The 15,965-nt window shown below is 38.0% G+C and overlaps 1 protein-coding gene across 1 annotated transcript in view; it reads left to right on the top strand.

The window, feature by feature from the left end:
- ankhd1 (ankyrin repeat and KH domain containing 1) overlaps window positions 1-15,965 on the top strand; it is a 67,293-nt gene that overhangs the window by 19,731 nt on the left and 31,597 nt on the right. Inside the window, 1 exon segment of the mRNA XM_051680282.1 lies at window positions 11,762-11,915. Coding sequence (XP_051536242.1) covers window positions 11,762-11,915 — 154 coding nt within the window.

Below are 15,965 nucleotides of genomic sequence, written 5' to 3'. Positions count from 1 at the left end.
GGACATTCTGTTAAAAATACTGTTGCCACTGCTTTGATACCAATTCTAAATAAAAGTATATTAAACATAAGCTCTCATGTTAAACAAGGTGTTAAAACTACAAACTTGTAAATTCCTTTTGACTGAAATTAAGTCATGTTTTGCCAGTGCTTTACTTCCAATATCAGAGTTACTTTGCAGGGTTTCACACTGAAGTTCTCTTTAAATCATTTATTATTAGTAGTATTATTGCACTCAACAATAGTAATATACACTGAGTCAAAACATTATGACCACAAGCCTAATATGCTGTTGGTCCTCCATGTGCCACAAAAACAGTGCCCACCCACCGAGGCATGGACATTGAAGTTGTTCTGTGGTATCTGGCACCAAAACATTAGCAGCAGATCTTTCAAGTCCTGTAAATTGCATGGTGGAACCGCTGTGGATGGATTTGTTGGTCCAGCACATCCCATAGATGCTCAACTGGATTGAGATCTGGGGAATTTGGAGGCCAGGGCAACACCTTGAACTCTTCAGGCGGCCTTCTTCCACTGCTCCAAGGTCCAGATTCGATGCTCTCATGCCCATTGTAGGTGCTTTCGACTGGACAGGGGTCATCATGGGCACTCTGACCGGTCTGACCGGTCTGCGCTACACAGCCCAATACGCAGCAGGGTGCGATGCAGTGTTTGTTGTGACACATTCCTCCCATAACCAAAATTATATTTTCTGTGTCACAGTAGACTTTCTGTCGGTTCAGATCAGATGAGATAGGGATGTCAACATGTTACCAGTGTAAGATTTAAAGGTTGTTGCTTCATTGCTAATAGATGTTGTATGAAATATTCACTGTGTATGTAAACATATACACTACCGGTCAAAAGTTTTGAAACACTTGAATGAAATGTTTCTCATGATCTTAAAAATCTTTTGATCTGAAGGCGTATGCTTAAATGTTTGAAATTAGTTTTGTAGACAAAAATATATTTGTTATAGACTTCTTGCCCTCATGCATTGATGTGCCTTGGTTGCCCAACACCCTGTCGCTGGTTTGTGGTTTGTCCCTCCTCGGAACACTGTCGGTAGGTACTCACCACTGCTGTCCGGGAGCACCCCACAAGCCTTGCCGATTCAGAGATGCTCTGACCCAGCCATCTGGCCATAACAATTTGGCCCTTGTCAAAGTCGCTCAGGTCTTTGCTCCTGCCCATTTCTCCTGCAATCATCACGTTGACTTTGAGAACTGATTGTTTGCATACCATCTAATCTACCCTGACCTTGGCATGTGCCCTTGTTAGGAGATGATCAATGTTATTCGCTTCACCTGTGAGTGGTCATAATATTTTGGCTCATCAGTGTAGTTCTGTAATTTAGCAGACGGTAATGCTATACTGCCTCAAGCCTTTATTTTGACGAGAGAAAAAAATGGAAGTGTGTGTGTGTCTCTGTTGACTACAGCTTTGACAGGCTCTGGTGCGCGTTCCAAACATGGTGAAATGCTCTCAACTCCTCCTCGGCCCACAAAACCCTGGTACCATGGGTTTACTTCAGATTTTTTAGACCCTTGTAATAGCCTAACACACTTGAAATTACACACATGTGCAATTGAAGTTAATCTGGAGCATTTACTGCGGTCAGTGCACGTTAGCGACACGCACAAACTGAACTGAACTCCTGGCACAGCTGTTCTGAGTATAACAAATAATCAGAGCACGAGATGGAATTCATGTGTATTGAGCACAGAACCGCTCTGAGACCGCTGTAACGCCGTGTTGCAACCAAAGTTTATTCAGCTTACTTGCTTCTGAAGAGAGTGTGATTGGTCAGTTGAGGTGAAAATAGACTTCAAAGAGCTCGTGATTTGGTCTGTCATCCGTTGACAAAGCTTATAATAAAAATGAGCAACAACTTGCAACATTACCTGGCTGATCATTTTTGTTTGCTAGCTCACTAATATCGCTGACAGTTATGCTTAATTAACCGTGAATAGCAGAAACTGTGAACGCAGTTAAAATACGATTAATTGTGCAGCCCTTATATAACGGATATTGAGATCCTTGGCAAATTCCATCCCTGATCACTGTCAGCTCGAAAAGAGATGTCTCTAACAGTCATGGGATCTGGTTGCAGCAGTTCAAATTGCCTGAGAGCTGGTGCTTGCTGAATCTTTAGGATGTCAACATGTTACCAGTGTAAGATTTAAAGGTTGTTGCTTCATTGCTAATAGATGTTGTATGAAACATCACTGTGTAATGTAAACATATACACTACCGGTCAAAAGTTTTGAAACACTGAAATGTTTCTCATGATCTTAAAAATCTTTTGATCTGAAGGTGTATGCTTAAATGTTTGAAATTAGTTTTGTAGACAAAAATATAATTGTGCCACCATATTAATTTATTTCATTATAAAACGAAAATGTAATAAAAAAAATAAAAAAAAACTTTTTTGAAATTGATGACTTGGACCTAATAATAATGAAAAGCAGCCAATAAGTGCCCAACATAGATGGGAACTCCTTCAATACTGTTTAAAAAGCATCCCAGGGTGATAACTCAAGAAGGTGGTTGAGAAAATGTCAAGAGTACATTTCTGCAAATTCTAGGCAAAGGGTGACTACTTTGAAGATGCTAAAATATAACAGTTTTTATTTATTTTGGATTTTGTTTAGTCACAACATAATTCCCATAGTTCCATTTATGTTATTCCATAGTTGTGATGACTTTACTATTATTCTATAATGTGAAAAAAAAAAAAAAAAAATTATAATAAAGAATAAGTGTTTCAAAAATAATTTGACCGGTAGTGTATACAGCTGTAAATTTGGGTTAGATATGATTTCATTAATCCACTACACAGTGTGAGGACTTTAATTACTGCTTTTCCATATACCTACTCTATGACTTTAAAACGTGCTACTGATTTCAGTCTTATAGCACCATGTAAGTCACACATGGGAGGCCATCACCACGAATCCCTGCTTATGCTAACTTGAAACCCAGTGCGGGGTGTCCTGCCCTGTGAGCGGTAATGCAGGTGTGTGGAGGTCAAGGACACAGAGAGGAAAGGGAGGAGGTGAAACTCGCTGATCAGCTCATCTTAGTACTTAAAGTAATTCCTCAAAGGCTCAGGGCCTAAATACTGTGCAGCTCCATGTCCCAGCAGCATTTGAGAGGGGGGTGGGCCTAGTGGCTAATGTGAACTTTGTCACTGGTGCCCTCATGTGTTAATTACCTGTCCCTGTTCAAGAGGACATACCTTGTGCCATTGTTTTCAGTGATTTAAGGAGACGTCACTGTGCTAGTTTATGGGTAATAGATGTTGTACTAATAACATTTGTTCCTTATGGCATTTCCTTAAGGCTTAAATGTCTTTGAACAGTATCCAAAGGTTTTGTTTTTATGTTTCTGTACCAGAATGAGTTGCTTTGCTACTTTCAGTGAGGATTTGTGTGCACAGTGTTTCTAAGGCCAGAAACATACTTTGTGCAAGTATGCGTCTGCAGATGCAAGCCCTTGGTCTCTGCATTGCCTGTACATGGTCCGGTTGAACATACTTGATGTGCATTCTTGCGTTACTGTGTCGGTAGCAAACCTCAGTACTCAAGGGGGTGAAAGTTACCTTCAAAAGTTTGACATAAAACTGGATTTGGTATTATTCATGTAGGTTGTTATTAAGCGTGTAACGATCCATTAATCTGGATCGATGTATCAGTCAAATAACCAATGATGTGATGCATTGATGCAATGCGTAAAAATCTATAATTTTTTTTAGAATACACCGTTATTTTTGCACTCTCACGTCATCCACATGCATTTCTATCGTAGTGTGAAGCAAGAACCAGGTGATGCAGCAACCCAGCACTGAGTAGTAGCAGCCAAGAAAAAAGCACGGATAAGGTATAGAAGCTACAAAGCAAACGCTCTGCTCCAGCACTCTCGGGTCCTTTTGACAGTGCAGAAAAGGAATGCTGTCGATGGGTGCTTTGCTTAAGTTGTTTGTAGGGTTGAAAAACTCTGTGTTTGAAATATTATTGTAGGATTGGTCTTTAAATTCCCATCAGGATTGGTGGATCAGGATAAACTTTAGGTTTTATATGATTAATGACATTTCATGGATCGCTGTCATCTACTTAGACCCTTTCACTTGGCAGCTGCTGTGGGTAGTTTTTCACTTTTCATGAAGGAATCACACACACTCTGATTGTAAACAGCTGTTTTCAAGTGCAATCACTGTGACCGATATGATGCAAAATATTATCTAACAATGATCTTCTATGAACAAGACCAACGAAAGATAATGGGAAGAACGGGACCCCGTCTCTAACACCGCAGTGCATAGGCTACTATTTGTAAAAGGATATGTAAAAATAAATAATGTAATATTAATGTAATTTTTCTAAAATTATGTCAGTGCATTCATTTTTACCGCAGTATTTAGCTTCAATCGATACCGGCTGTTATGAGGGTTGAAAATTTATGAAGATTGATGGTCGTGTGTGTGTGTGTGACTTCATATAAAAATAGGCACATAATATCATTTCATATCAATCGCAGGCCTCTACAGTATATCGAATTGAATCGAAATGGCATCATAGTAGACTTGGAGGTATCGGCAAACATCGGATCGCTGGCTAAAAGAATTCAATTTAAGATCATATTGTGATGAAACTGGCAATTTATTCCCTAGTTGTTATAAATGACTTAGTTGTTCAGCGATATTCTCTTCAAACTGTTGGTCTGCCATGACAGTATTTGCTTGAAAGAGAAAACTAGCTGTAGAAGTGGACAGTTCACACTAATGCTTGCAGCAACGTTGAGAATGTAACACGTAATTGTTGAGTTATAAATTATTGTCTGACATTTCAAAACACACAAAATCAAGCTTGCATAGCTAGAAGTGTCTGCATTCACTTGCGTAGAATATTTTTCGCCTTAATGGTCATTGCAGGAATTTCGAGGATCGGTGAAAGGCACTTGGATCTTTTTGGCTCTTCCTGATGTATGGTATTATCATGCTTTGCTGTTGCTTCGTTCTCTGGAGCAGACCAAATTTATTTTTCACAAGTCAATAAATTTAGTTGGTTTTAATGGCACAAAATGTGTAAGTACAGAATGTATACTGTTTTCATATTGTTTAATGAAAAATATTACACCCTCAGGCTAATTAAAGGTGCATTCAGTCATTCTATCCTCATTAAAAAGTTTGATCTTTTAAAGTAATGGTACTTTTGTGCATTACTTTTGAAAAATGTTTAAATGTACACTGACATGAGATGATCAATTCAGTCATATCAGTTAGGGATGTGCAGAACTACTTATTTCACTGACGTTTAAATGTAAATTTTGGTGTCGACTAGTCTAAAAAGTTAGGCTTAGAAAACATTGTGTTTATTTGACCTATTTAAAATGCCTTATCTATTGCAACAGCTAAATTAAACAACTAAATTCTGCTAAAAAGGGACATTTGTCTGAAACATGTTTGCCTAATGATCATTGTACATTAAAAATTGAACATGGCAGGTATTCACTTAATTTACGTTAGCGAATACAGGCATATTTATTAAAAAGAAATGAATGAATAGGCAGTGCTGGACCATTAAGAGAAAAAGTAATGGCCTGTTCTAATTAGAATTCACTAAGTTACTTAACATATTAACACAGTCAGGACATTATTGAAAAGAACAGGTAAGCCAAATCTACAAGGAAAAAGTTGTGCGCATTTCATGACGAGCATTAACCTATGATAAATAAAATAATTAGTTAGAATTAGTTAATTAGTTAAGAAGCCTGTGAGAAATGTACGATAAACCTAATGTATTGTTCTAAACATGATGTGCACACAGAATAAAATATAGTTTAACCAGTTAAGCAGTTGGCACATCGTTGAAAATAGGCTTCTTGATCAGCAGGGCAAAAATAATAATAATTAAAAAAATAATAATTAAAAGAATGGCATACCTAGCCTAAAATAGGCCTTTTCTAGGCTTCTTACTCGGAGCGTAAATTTGATGAGCAGAATTAACGTCAACTAGTGCCCGACCGATATAGGCCGTCCCTGACAACCGTCACTCATGTCTGTTTGCTGTTAGCCAGCTATAGTTTGTCAGTGCAGTCAGTAATGTAGCAGACTGAAAGGTAAACATCAGAGCATCTTTTTGCAGCTCAGCAGACAACGGTGCAGTGGTGGATTGTGTCTGAGTGTTGATTTCACGCTACATTGTTACCTAGTTAGTGAGACACAATGCTGGAAAGTAAAATAAACAACATCCATCTTTTACTCTCCGTGGCAATGAGCTTATAGCTAACTAGCTAATCACATAGCTACTTTCATTGCTTGTCAGCTGAGTGGAAGCTAATGTGTAAACATGTATTCACCAAACTGTTTTGTTCAGGATTCGCAGTTTAATACCCCCTTCAACCGAACAATTCCAGTCATTGCATTTATAAAATGTAATATTTAAAAGTCTGGTTTTCCACCGTTGAAAGTTTCCCCTGAACTTGTATATCAGAGTATGGTGTAACACCGATGCCGTTGTTTATCTTGGCTCAGCAGGTGTTAAAGCTTCTTGTTTTACAACTTGCCAATAATTGACTAGCAGTATTAAAATAGTCAGCATTTGACTAATATTAAACATTAATACTGATGTTTAGCTATTTATTTTATTTGAATTTATTTAAATGGTCAGCAACTGACTGATACTGAACATACGTTATTGATGTTTTTTAAGCTATTTATTGTATTTTTATTTATTCTTTATTTTCTCAGTGTTCATTTCTAGAATTTGTTGACAATGTATAATAATAATGTCAAATATTCTTTGATAAAACTATTTAAGAAAGCAGCCTTCTGAGTACCTTTGCATAGTCATATCAGTGCAAAATCAGTGAAAAATCCACATAGAAAAGGTCTGTTTTCATTCCAGCTCAAAAATGAACTATATCAGCCACCATATCGGTTATCGGTGAATTTTTTCACCCTCTAAAATCGGTATCGGTCTCAAAAATCCCATATCGGTCGGGCTCTATGTCAACATGGTCTGGTGAAAGAAAGGCAAGGCCGCCGCTGGCCAAATTGATGCCCTATGCAGACCTCTGTGATCATCGGACCGGGGGGGGGTTGAGTTAGCAATTGTTAGAGTTGGGGTACTCTAGTTCGGACTCGAGTCTGAGTCACAAGTCCAATTTTAATGGACTTGGACTTGTCACTGTCTCGGATGCATTTTTCGCAAGGCAGGGGACCTGACAACTGGTAAAATTGCACGCGGCATTTGTGCAGCCAAATTGTGTCCGCATCGCGGTTTCATTGTGGTTAAGAACTTTATTAAGTCAAGTCACCCACATCATGTCTCACACAGTTTACTAAAACAACATATTGGGCTATTAAGTCTTTTTAGGCATAATGTATCCACACATGTAGGCATCTCTAGTCTCTTGTGGTCCACGCAGTGTTGTTAACTTTCAGTGGACCTTGATGAATTAACTAACTTTTTAAATGGTCGGGGAAAATTTTTTTATTGCTAAAGCAGACTGCAACTCTGAAAAACAGATAAACAGCACCTATTTATTGTTTTCTATTTTAAAAGCATTGAGGAGCTGCTTAAATTGTTCTTTTACAGTTTTTGCACAATACAATGAAATATGAAGTTATTTTGGGCAGCGAAATGCTTTGTTATAATTGAATTATAGGTTGGGTGACCAGACGTCCCGGTTTATTACACAGGACAGTCCCGGTTTTTGGTAGGGTCACTGATTTTGTTTCTTAAATTAAATCTCATTGTCGCTATTATCTCTGGTATCGTTTGCAGAGAAGAAAATAAATTTTGTTGCGTCGCACGTTGATTTGAAGATACATTAATTCTAGTCTTCAGCAAATCAGCTGAAATGTGTCTGGTTACCATGGCAATGACATCATGCGCTTAGCGCTCGCACTCTGTCGCTTACTGTCAGTTAGCGCAAATGGCCTAAATAATGAAAAAATGCATTTTCAACAACGAGCTGAAAGAAGCCGATCCATGTATTCGCGCAACACGTGAAAATTTAAGCGGGGTGTTTTCTGAATGTTCGTTTTCCCCCTGAGCATGGAGGTAAATCAGACAAGTGGCACATTCATACAGCTAAACTGCACTTTTTATGTAGTACAAGCACTTAAAGGAATATTCTGGGTTCAATACAAGTTAAGCTCAGTCAGCAGCATTTGTGGCATAATGTTGATTACCACAAAAATAAATTTTGACTCGTCCCTCCTTTTCTTTAAAAAAAGCAAAAATCAAGGTTACAGTGAGGCATTTACAATGGAAGTGAATGGGGGCCAATTTGTGAACATTAAAATACTCACTGTTTCAAAAGCATAGCCACAAGACAAAGGATATGCTTGTAAACATGATTGTAATGACTAATGCAGTTTTCACTTTCTTTTGGAGTATGTTTGATTGGAGGGGAATACCAACAAATAATTTAAATATAAACAGAATGCAATAAGTGTGTTGAAGGACAGTTTTGTCTTCATACACCTAAAGCATATGCTTTCATTCTGAAACCACTTTGAAGTTTGTTCAGCAGGAAACTAATCATAAAATATAGAGGTTATTTTCTCAGTTGTGTTTTCTTAGTTGTGAAAGTTAAAGAAATGGAGTCACTGCGCTCTGCCAGTTCAGGGTGCGTAGATCCGTAGAAAACAACGGATCTCTTAGTCTAAAAACAAAATAATAATAAATAAGATATGCATTCTCAAATTCTTATATGCATTTATTCACTTATTTTTACACAGGAGAACGCAAATGTTTCGGCTTTACTGCCTTGTTCAGTGTGTGATTTCATTATACAACTGTACAGAGTTCTTTTAAAGTTTAGTATGATCTCTTTCAGGTGAAGAAGCCTTAGAGAAGCCTTTATTTTGTCACACATTGTACATTTTTGCATATATACAGTGAAATTCTTTTTTTTCGCATATCCCAACTAAGCTGGGGTCAGAGCGCAGGGTGAGTCATGATACAGCGCCCCTGGAGCAGATGGGGTCAAGGGCCCAACAGTGGCATCTTGGTGGTGCTAGGGCTTGAACTCCCAACATTCTGGTCAGTAACACAGAGCCTTAACCGCTGAGCCTAGGTGTAGGCCTTAACTGGTAATCATGGGTACTTGGAACACATAACAAGCATAATTCTTTCATTTGTTGTTTTCACAAGCTCGTTAATTGAACCAGACATTTTAATAGAGTGATCCAATGTGTCAAGTGACTAATAAACAACTTTCGTGCATCCACACCACCACCTCAATTGACAAAAAGTTCATCAAATAGGACAAAGCATACATTAATGCAGACATCAGATATGAACATACAATCCATTTTATCGCAACTATTGAGTCACAATACAGTCATAAACATCTTATCACCACATATTTGATAATTAGACAAATGCAAACATTTTAATAAATATAAATAGCAATTGACACATCAGGCAATAAATGTCATTCATAAATCAGTATCACCATTTATAATCAAATTGATCAATAGCAGCATGAAATACAGTATACCAATGCAACAGAGATTTATGAAGATTGTGGGTAAGAGATTAAAGATAACGAGAGATCAAAATCCTCATTCAAGCCCATAGGAACCATCGACTTCAAACAATGCATCCAATAGGCTTCCTGTTGTAAAAGTTTTTTCTCCACATTCCCACCTCTTCTATAACTTTCTACTTTTTCAATTCCTATACAAGTTAACTGTTTTATATCATGATTACAATCATGAAAATGTCTTGAGATTGGCGAGGTGACGTTATGTCTTCTAATGGCTGATTTATGTTCACCTACACACATTTTTAAAGGTATTGATGTCTTTCCAATATAAATTAATGGGCAGGGCCATTTTAACATATAGATTACATGTGTCATAGTACATGTGATCAATGAATTAATATGAAATATTCTCCCCATATGTACATCTGTGAATTGATTAGTTCTTATTATAGATGAGCAAGCCACACAGTTTCTGCATGGAAAACAACCCTTAATGAATGCGTGTTTCTATTCTACAACTACTTTGAGTTTACCAATTTATTTGCCAAATTACCAGATCTCTTATGGATAAATAAAGGAGGATGTTTAAAAATTGATTGTAATGATGGATCTGTAGAAAGAATGTACCAGTATTTTTTAATAATATTTTTGATTTCCTGAGAGGACTTATTGTAAGTTAGTACACATTTAACTGAAAATTGTCTTTTTTTTTTTATATATCATTCTGATATAGTAGTTGTTGCCTGTCTAGTCCTTTTACCTTATCATATGCTGACTGAAGCCAATCGTGGATATCCTCGTGATTTAAACTGATTAAACATTATGCAAGACTCCTCTGAATCACAGATTCAACGTAACCGATGGAATTGACTAACAAGACAGGATGCTAACTGTCAACTGACAGTATTGAATTTCTGTCCGTCTGTCTGTTTTAGAACTAATACGTCAAGAAAATGAATTGTATTATGACTCCTTTCCATAGAAAATGAAATGGATTCCTACCTAGAATTTAGGAAATCTACAAATTTGAGTAATGCATTCTCTGTCCATGTCCAAATTAGAAAGCAGTCATCGATGTATCTCATCCATAATTTTAAGTCTTTGATGAAAGGATTATTGTTGTAAACATAATTCGATTCAAAGTTTGTGAAAGTTAAAATAAACGTAAAATATTGATGTTGAGTTTACGGTTCAAATTTCAGTTCAGATTTATGAACAGATTCATTCGAACTCGGCCTGTTATGGACTCAGTCTTGAGTCCAACTCGGCCCCTTTCGGACTCAATTGTGTAAAGACTCTGACTCGACTAAGGTGGACTCGAACCCAACACTAGCAATCGTTGTGGGGTTATTATGCAACGTTAACGTAGCGTGGTTCGATCATCTGTGTTCCGCAACTGCTACAGGGTCCTTGAATGACGTATAACATGCGAGTAAGGATGGCCGGTGGAATTTCTGGTGCCCCCCTAGAGAGTTGATGCCCTACACAGACTGCGTAATATGTGTATAGAGAGTGGTGGTACCGAAGACAGGACCTAACTCAAGGAAGGCGATTATCCTGCACTTGAAAAATCCCGTTCTGCAAGAAAAAATCCATAGTGAAATCCACTTCCCACACCACCACCAAAATAATTTCCATAGCTACTTTGCTGGTCTTGCGAGAGGACATTTTCCTGTCCGTGACGTGAGTGAGAGAGGGAAAAAGCACGCGTGGCCTGAGGTGAAATTAAACTTGATATACATCTGCTCCAGATTTCCTCTTTTTTTAATAATTGTATTATTAATGAATTAAATTAATAAAATTATATTTAAAATGAAACATTAACATGACATTAGTTTGAGCGCATCTTTTTTTTAAATATAAAACCAAACGGAAATGTGTAAAAATGTTGAACCGATTAAAGGGGAAAAATATTGATCGACTAGTATTTCCAGTGTCTACTAGCAGCATCAATAACGTTAAGTCGACTAGTTAAGTTGTATAGTCTTGCACATCCTTAATATCAGTATCCTAATTACAGTGGTTATATTTGACAATCACATGATCACATGTCTAGCTCTTTATGTTGGTATCCCCCATTAATGGACAATTTCACTCACGGAATCAATTAATCTGTAGATTAATTGTGGCTTGATGCGACTAACACATTTGTACAGTGGCATTGGTAGCCAAAAACTTTTGCTAGCCTTTTTTTGGTAGTTGATTTATTTTTAAAACATACAAGCTGACAGTCACTGACATAGACTCTTTCTGAGCAGGTGGAATCATTCATATTGGACCAGGAGGATCTGGATAACCCAGTACTAAAGACGGCTTCAGAACTGCTCCTGTCCAGCGCTGCAGATGGAGCTGACCTCAGAACAGTAGACCCAGAAACACAGGCCCGGCTCGAGGCATTACTAGAAGCAGCAGGTATGTCCACCGGCTGATCCTGATATGCTGACATTAAGCTAGCTGATTTATCCTGTTTCTGTGCATGACTTTTCTGATTGTGTTTGTCCTCAAACATATTTTTGCAGTGCTGAGCATGAGTCGCACTTTTTATTAATGGGTCTTATTTATGAAACACAAGCAGAACGAATTTGTGTAAATCGTACTTAAGTTACGAAAAAAAAAAATTGTCGCATTCGGTTCATTGGGACAGTTTACATACAATGGATTTATAAACAATTTACACAGAAATTCTTTCTGCTCATTTTGCTTGAATAAGGCCCAATGTGTTTCAGGTTTCAGAGCAAATAGTTACAGAGATTCTGAAAAATTATACCGTTTCATTATATTTTCACATTACAGCACTCAATCACAAGGAGAATATTTCAAAAGCAGTTATTTTTCAAAATTACAGAGCATAGCCACAATGTTGATCTATTTCTCTTACGTATGACTGATGTTATGAATAGAAACAAAGATCTGTGTCTAGGTCTCCTGGTTAAACCAAGTTTACAATACATACAGGTGCATCTCAATAAATTAGAATGTCGTGGAAAAGTTCATTTATTTCAGTAATTCAACTCAAATTGTGAAACTTGTGTGTTAAATAAATTCAGTGCACACAGACTGAAGTAGTTTAAGTCTTTGGTTCTTTTAATTGTGATGATTTTGGCTCACAGTTAACAAAAACCCACCAATTCACTATCTCAAAAAATTAGAATAGATCATAAGACCAATAAAAAAACACTTTTAGTGAATTGTTGGCCTTCTGGAAAGTATGTTCATTTACTGTATATGTACTCAATACTTGGTAGGGGCTCCTTTTGCTTTAATTACTGCCTCAATTCGGCGTGGCATGGAGGTGATCAGTTTGTGGCACTGCTGAGGTGGTATGGAAGCCCAGGTTTCTTTGACACATTGGGATACTGATATTAGGGATGTGCAAGACTATACAACTTAACTAGTCGACTTAACGTTATTGATGCTGCTAGTAGACACTGGAAATACTAGTCGATCAATATTTTTCCCCTTTAATCGGTTCAACATTTTTACACATTTCCGTTTGGTTTTATATTTAAAAAAAAGATGCGCTCAAACTAATGTCATGTTAATGTTTCATTTTAAATATAATTTTATTAATTTAATTCATTAATAATACAATTATTAAAAAAAGAGGAAATCTGGAGCAGATGTATATCAAGTTTAATTTCACCTCAGGCCACGCGTGCTTTTTCCCTCTCTCACTCACGTCACGGACAGGAAAATGTCCTCTCGCAAGACCAGCAAAGTAGCTATGGAAATTATTTTGGTGGTGGTGTGGGAAGTGGATTTCACTATGGATTTTTTCTTGCAGAACGGGATTTTTCAAGTGCAGGATAATCGCCTTCCTTGAGTTAGGTCCTGTCTTCGGTACCACCACTCTCTATACACATATTACGCACTCTTGTTTCTCATTGTCCTCTTGACAATACCCCATAGATTCTCTATGGGGTTCAGGTCTGGTGAGTTTGCTGGCCAGTCAAGCACACCAACACCATGGTCATTTAACCAACTTTTGGTGCTTTTGGCAGTGTGGGCAGGTGCCAATTCCTGCTGGAAAATGAAATCAGCATCTTTAAAAAGCTGGTCAGCAGAAGGAAGCATGAAGTGCTCCAAAATTTCTTGGTAAACGGGTGCAGTGACTTTGGTTTTCAAAAAACGCAATGGACCAACACCAGCAGACGACATTGCACCCCAAATCATCACAGACTGTGGAAACTTAACACTGGACTTCAAGCAACTTGGGCTATGAGCTTCTCCACCCTTCCTCCAGACTCTAGGACCTTGGTTTCCAAATGAAAACAAAACCTGCTCTCATCTGAAAAGAGGACTTTGGAACACTGGGCAACAGTCCAGTTCTTCTTTTCCTTAGCTCAGGTAAGACGCCTCTGACGTTGTCTGTGGTTCAGGAGTGGCTTAACAAGAGGAATACAACAACTGTAGCCAAATTCCTTGACACGTCTGTGTGTGGTGGCTCTTGATGCCTTGACTCCAGTCTCAGTCCATTCCTTGTGAAGTTCACCCAAATTCTTGAATCGATTTTGCTTGACAATCCTCATAAGGCTGCGGTTCTCTCAGTTGGTTGTGCATCTTTTTCTTCCACACTTTTTCCTTCCACTCAACTTTCTGTTAACATGCTTGGATACAGCACTCTGTGAACAGCCAGCTTCTTTGGCAATGAATGTTTGTGGCTTACCCTCCTTGTGAAGGGTGTCAGTGATTGTCTTCTGGACAACTGTCAGATCAGCAGTCTTACCCATGATTGTGTAGCCTAGTGAACCAAACTGAGAGACCATTTTGAAGGCTCAGGAAACGTTTGCAGGTGTTTTGAGTTGATTAGCTGATTGGCATGTCACCATATTCTAATTTTTTGAGATAGTGAATTGGTGGGTTTTTGTTAAATGTGAGCCAAAATCATCACAATTAAAAGAACCAAAGACTTAAACTACTTCAGTCTGTGTGCACTGAATTTATTTAATACACGAGTTTCACAATTTGAGTTGAATTACTGAAATAAATGAACTTTTCCACGACATTCTAATTTATTGAGATGCACCTGTAGATCTACTCCCATGATTGAGCCACACAGAGGCTGTAGTTCACAACCAGAGATACCTGTATACCGAGAGAGTTAGCACTGAATATAGCTCTGCAAATCCATAATTCCCATTTGTTTTTACATGTTTTGCATCCTGTAGTGTTATTATAGTCTTCACGGCTCAGTGTGAGCTTTTGCTAAATATGAGCACTGAAATGTTAATGATCTACAGTGCTGAATAAGGCTATGTCTACATTAATCCGGATACATTTGAAAACAGCTTTTTTGTTTTTGAAACGCTCTCGTATGGTCTGAAACGCAATTGTCCTCGTGTTCCGTCACTGGACACCAATTCACGTAAACTTACTGTCGCCTTTGAATGAATGCAATGTGAATGTTGTACAACGTAACATTTGTCTTTAACAACGCTGTCAAAGTGAATATCTGGCACAACAGCGCCGCTATAACACGGGGCACCATCTTGATTGTTTTGGTTGAATGGATCACATGAATGCGTCACATGACAACAAATACGTCATCGTTTTCAGAAATATCTGTTTTCCCAGTCCACACTACAACGTGAAGACGACGTTTTCAAATTTGTCCACTTGGGAGAGCTTTTTCATAAAGCTCCATTTTCACTGACAAAAACACCTGACAAAAAGATGCGTTTTCAAACGAAAACGTATTAGTGTGGATGTGGCCTAAGGGGTGCTGAAAAGGTGAATGGTCATTGTCACACAACTCACTCAGACCTTGTTTTTGTTTAACAGGCACAGCGTGTGCTGAACGTTTCAAATTTGTTTTATAAACTTGGAAACTGGTGGTTGATTGTACTTCGCACCAGGTTATGCCATGTTCTGTCAAACTCGTCTGCATGCGTTGCATCATTATGTGTAGTTGGGATGAGTTGGTTTGGGTGAGGCCCAGCATGTTAGGGCTGCTTCTCTACGCTGGCCTGCCCTGCCCCGTGAGCGGATAGTTATCTCACAGAGGAACCAAAGGGGAGATTAGCAGCAACAATGGATTTCCATACAGCAGCAGCAACCTCACTCATGACTCAGCACTGGCCTATAGTACACTTGTGTGCGCTTCTGTCTGTATATGTGTCTTCATCCGTGTATATGTGAGTGTCTCTATAATTTTCCTCATCTCTTGATGTGTCTCCATGGATGGAAATCGTTAGGAATTTAAGGAGTTATTTAACGATTCCGATTCCTTAACGATTCCTTAAACAATTCTTTGTGTGCTTTTGGTGAATAAATATTTGGGAGGAAAAAGGAAATTTGCTTGTTGCATTTTCTGCCCTCAGCAATCTTTTGCAAAATAATGAGGTATTTAAAGGAATAGTTCACCCAAAAATGATAACTCTCTAATCATTGACTTACTCTTATGTTGTCTTAAACTCAAACTACTTTCTGTCCTCTGCGGAACACAAGCGAAGATGTTTTGAT

This window comes from Myxocyprinus asiaticus, chromosome 40 (genome assembly GCF_019703515.2).
Source record: "Myxocyprinus asiaticus isolate MX2 ecotype Aquarium Trade chromosome 40, UBuf_Myxa_2, whole genome shotgun sequence".
In the NCBI taxonomy this organism is placed as follows: Eukaryota; Metazoa; Chordata; class Actinopteri; order Cypriniformes; family Catostomidae; genus Myxocyprinus; species Myxocyprinus asiaticus.
The sequence above is the reverse complement of the archived record's forward strand: the minus strand, read 5'-3'. Positions and strand labels throughout refer to the sequence as shown.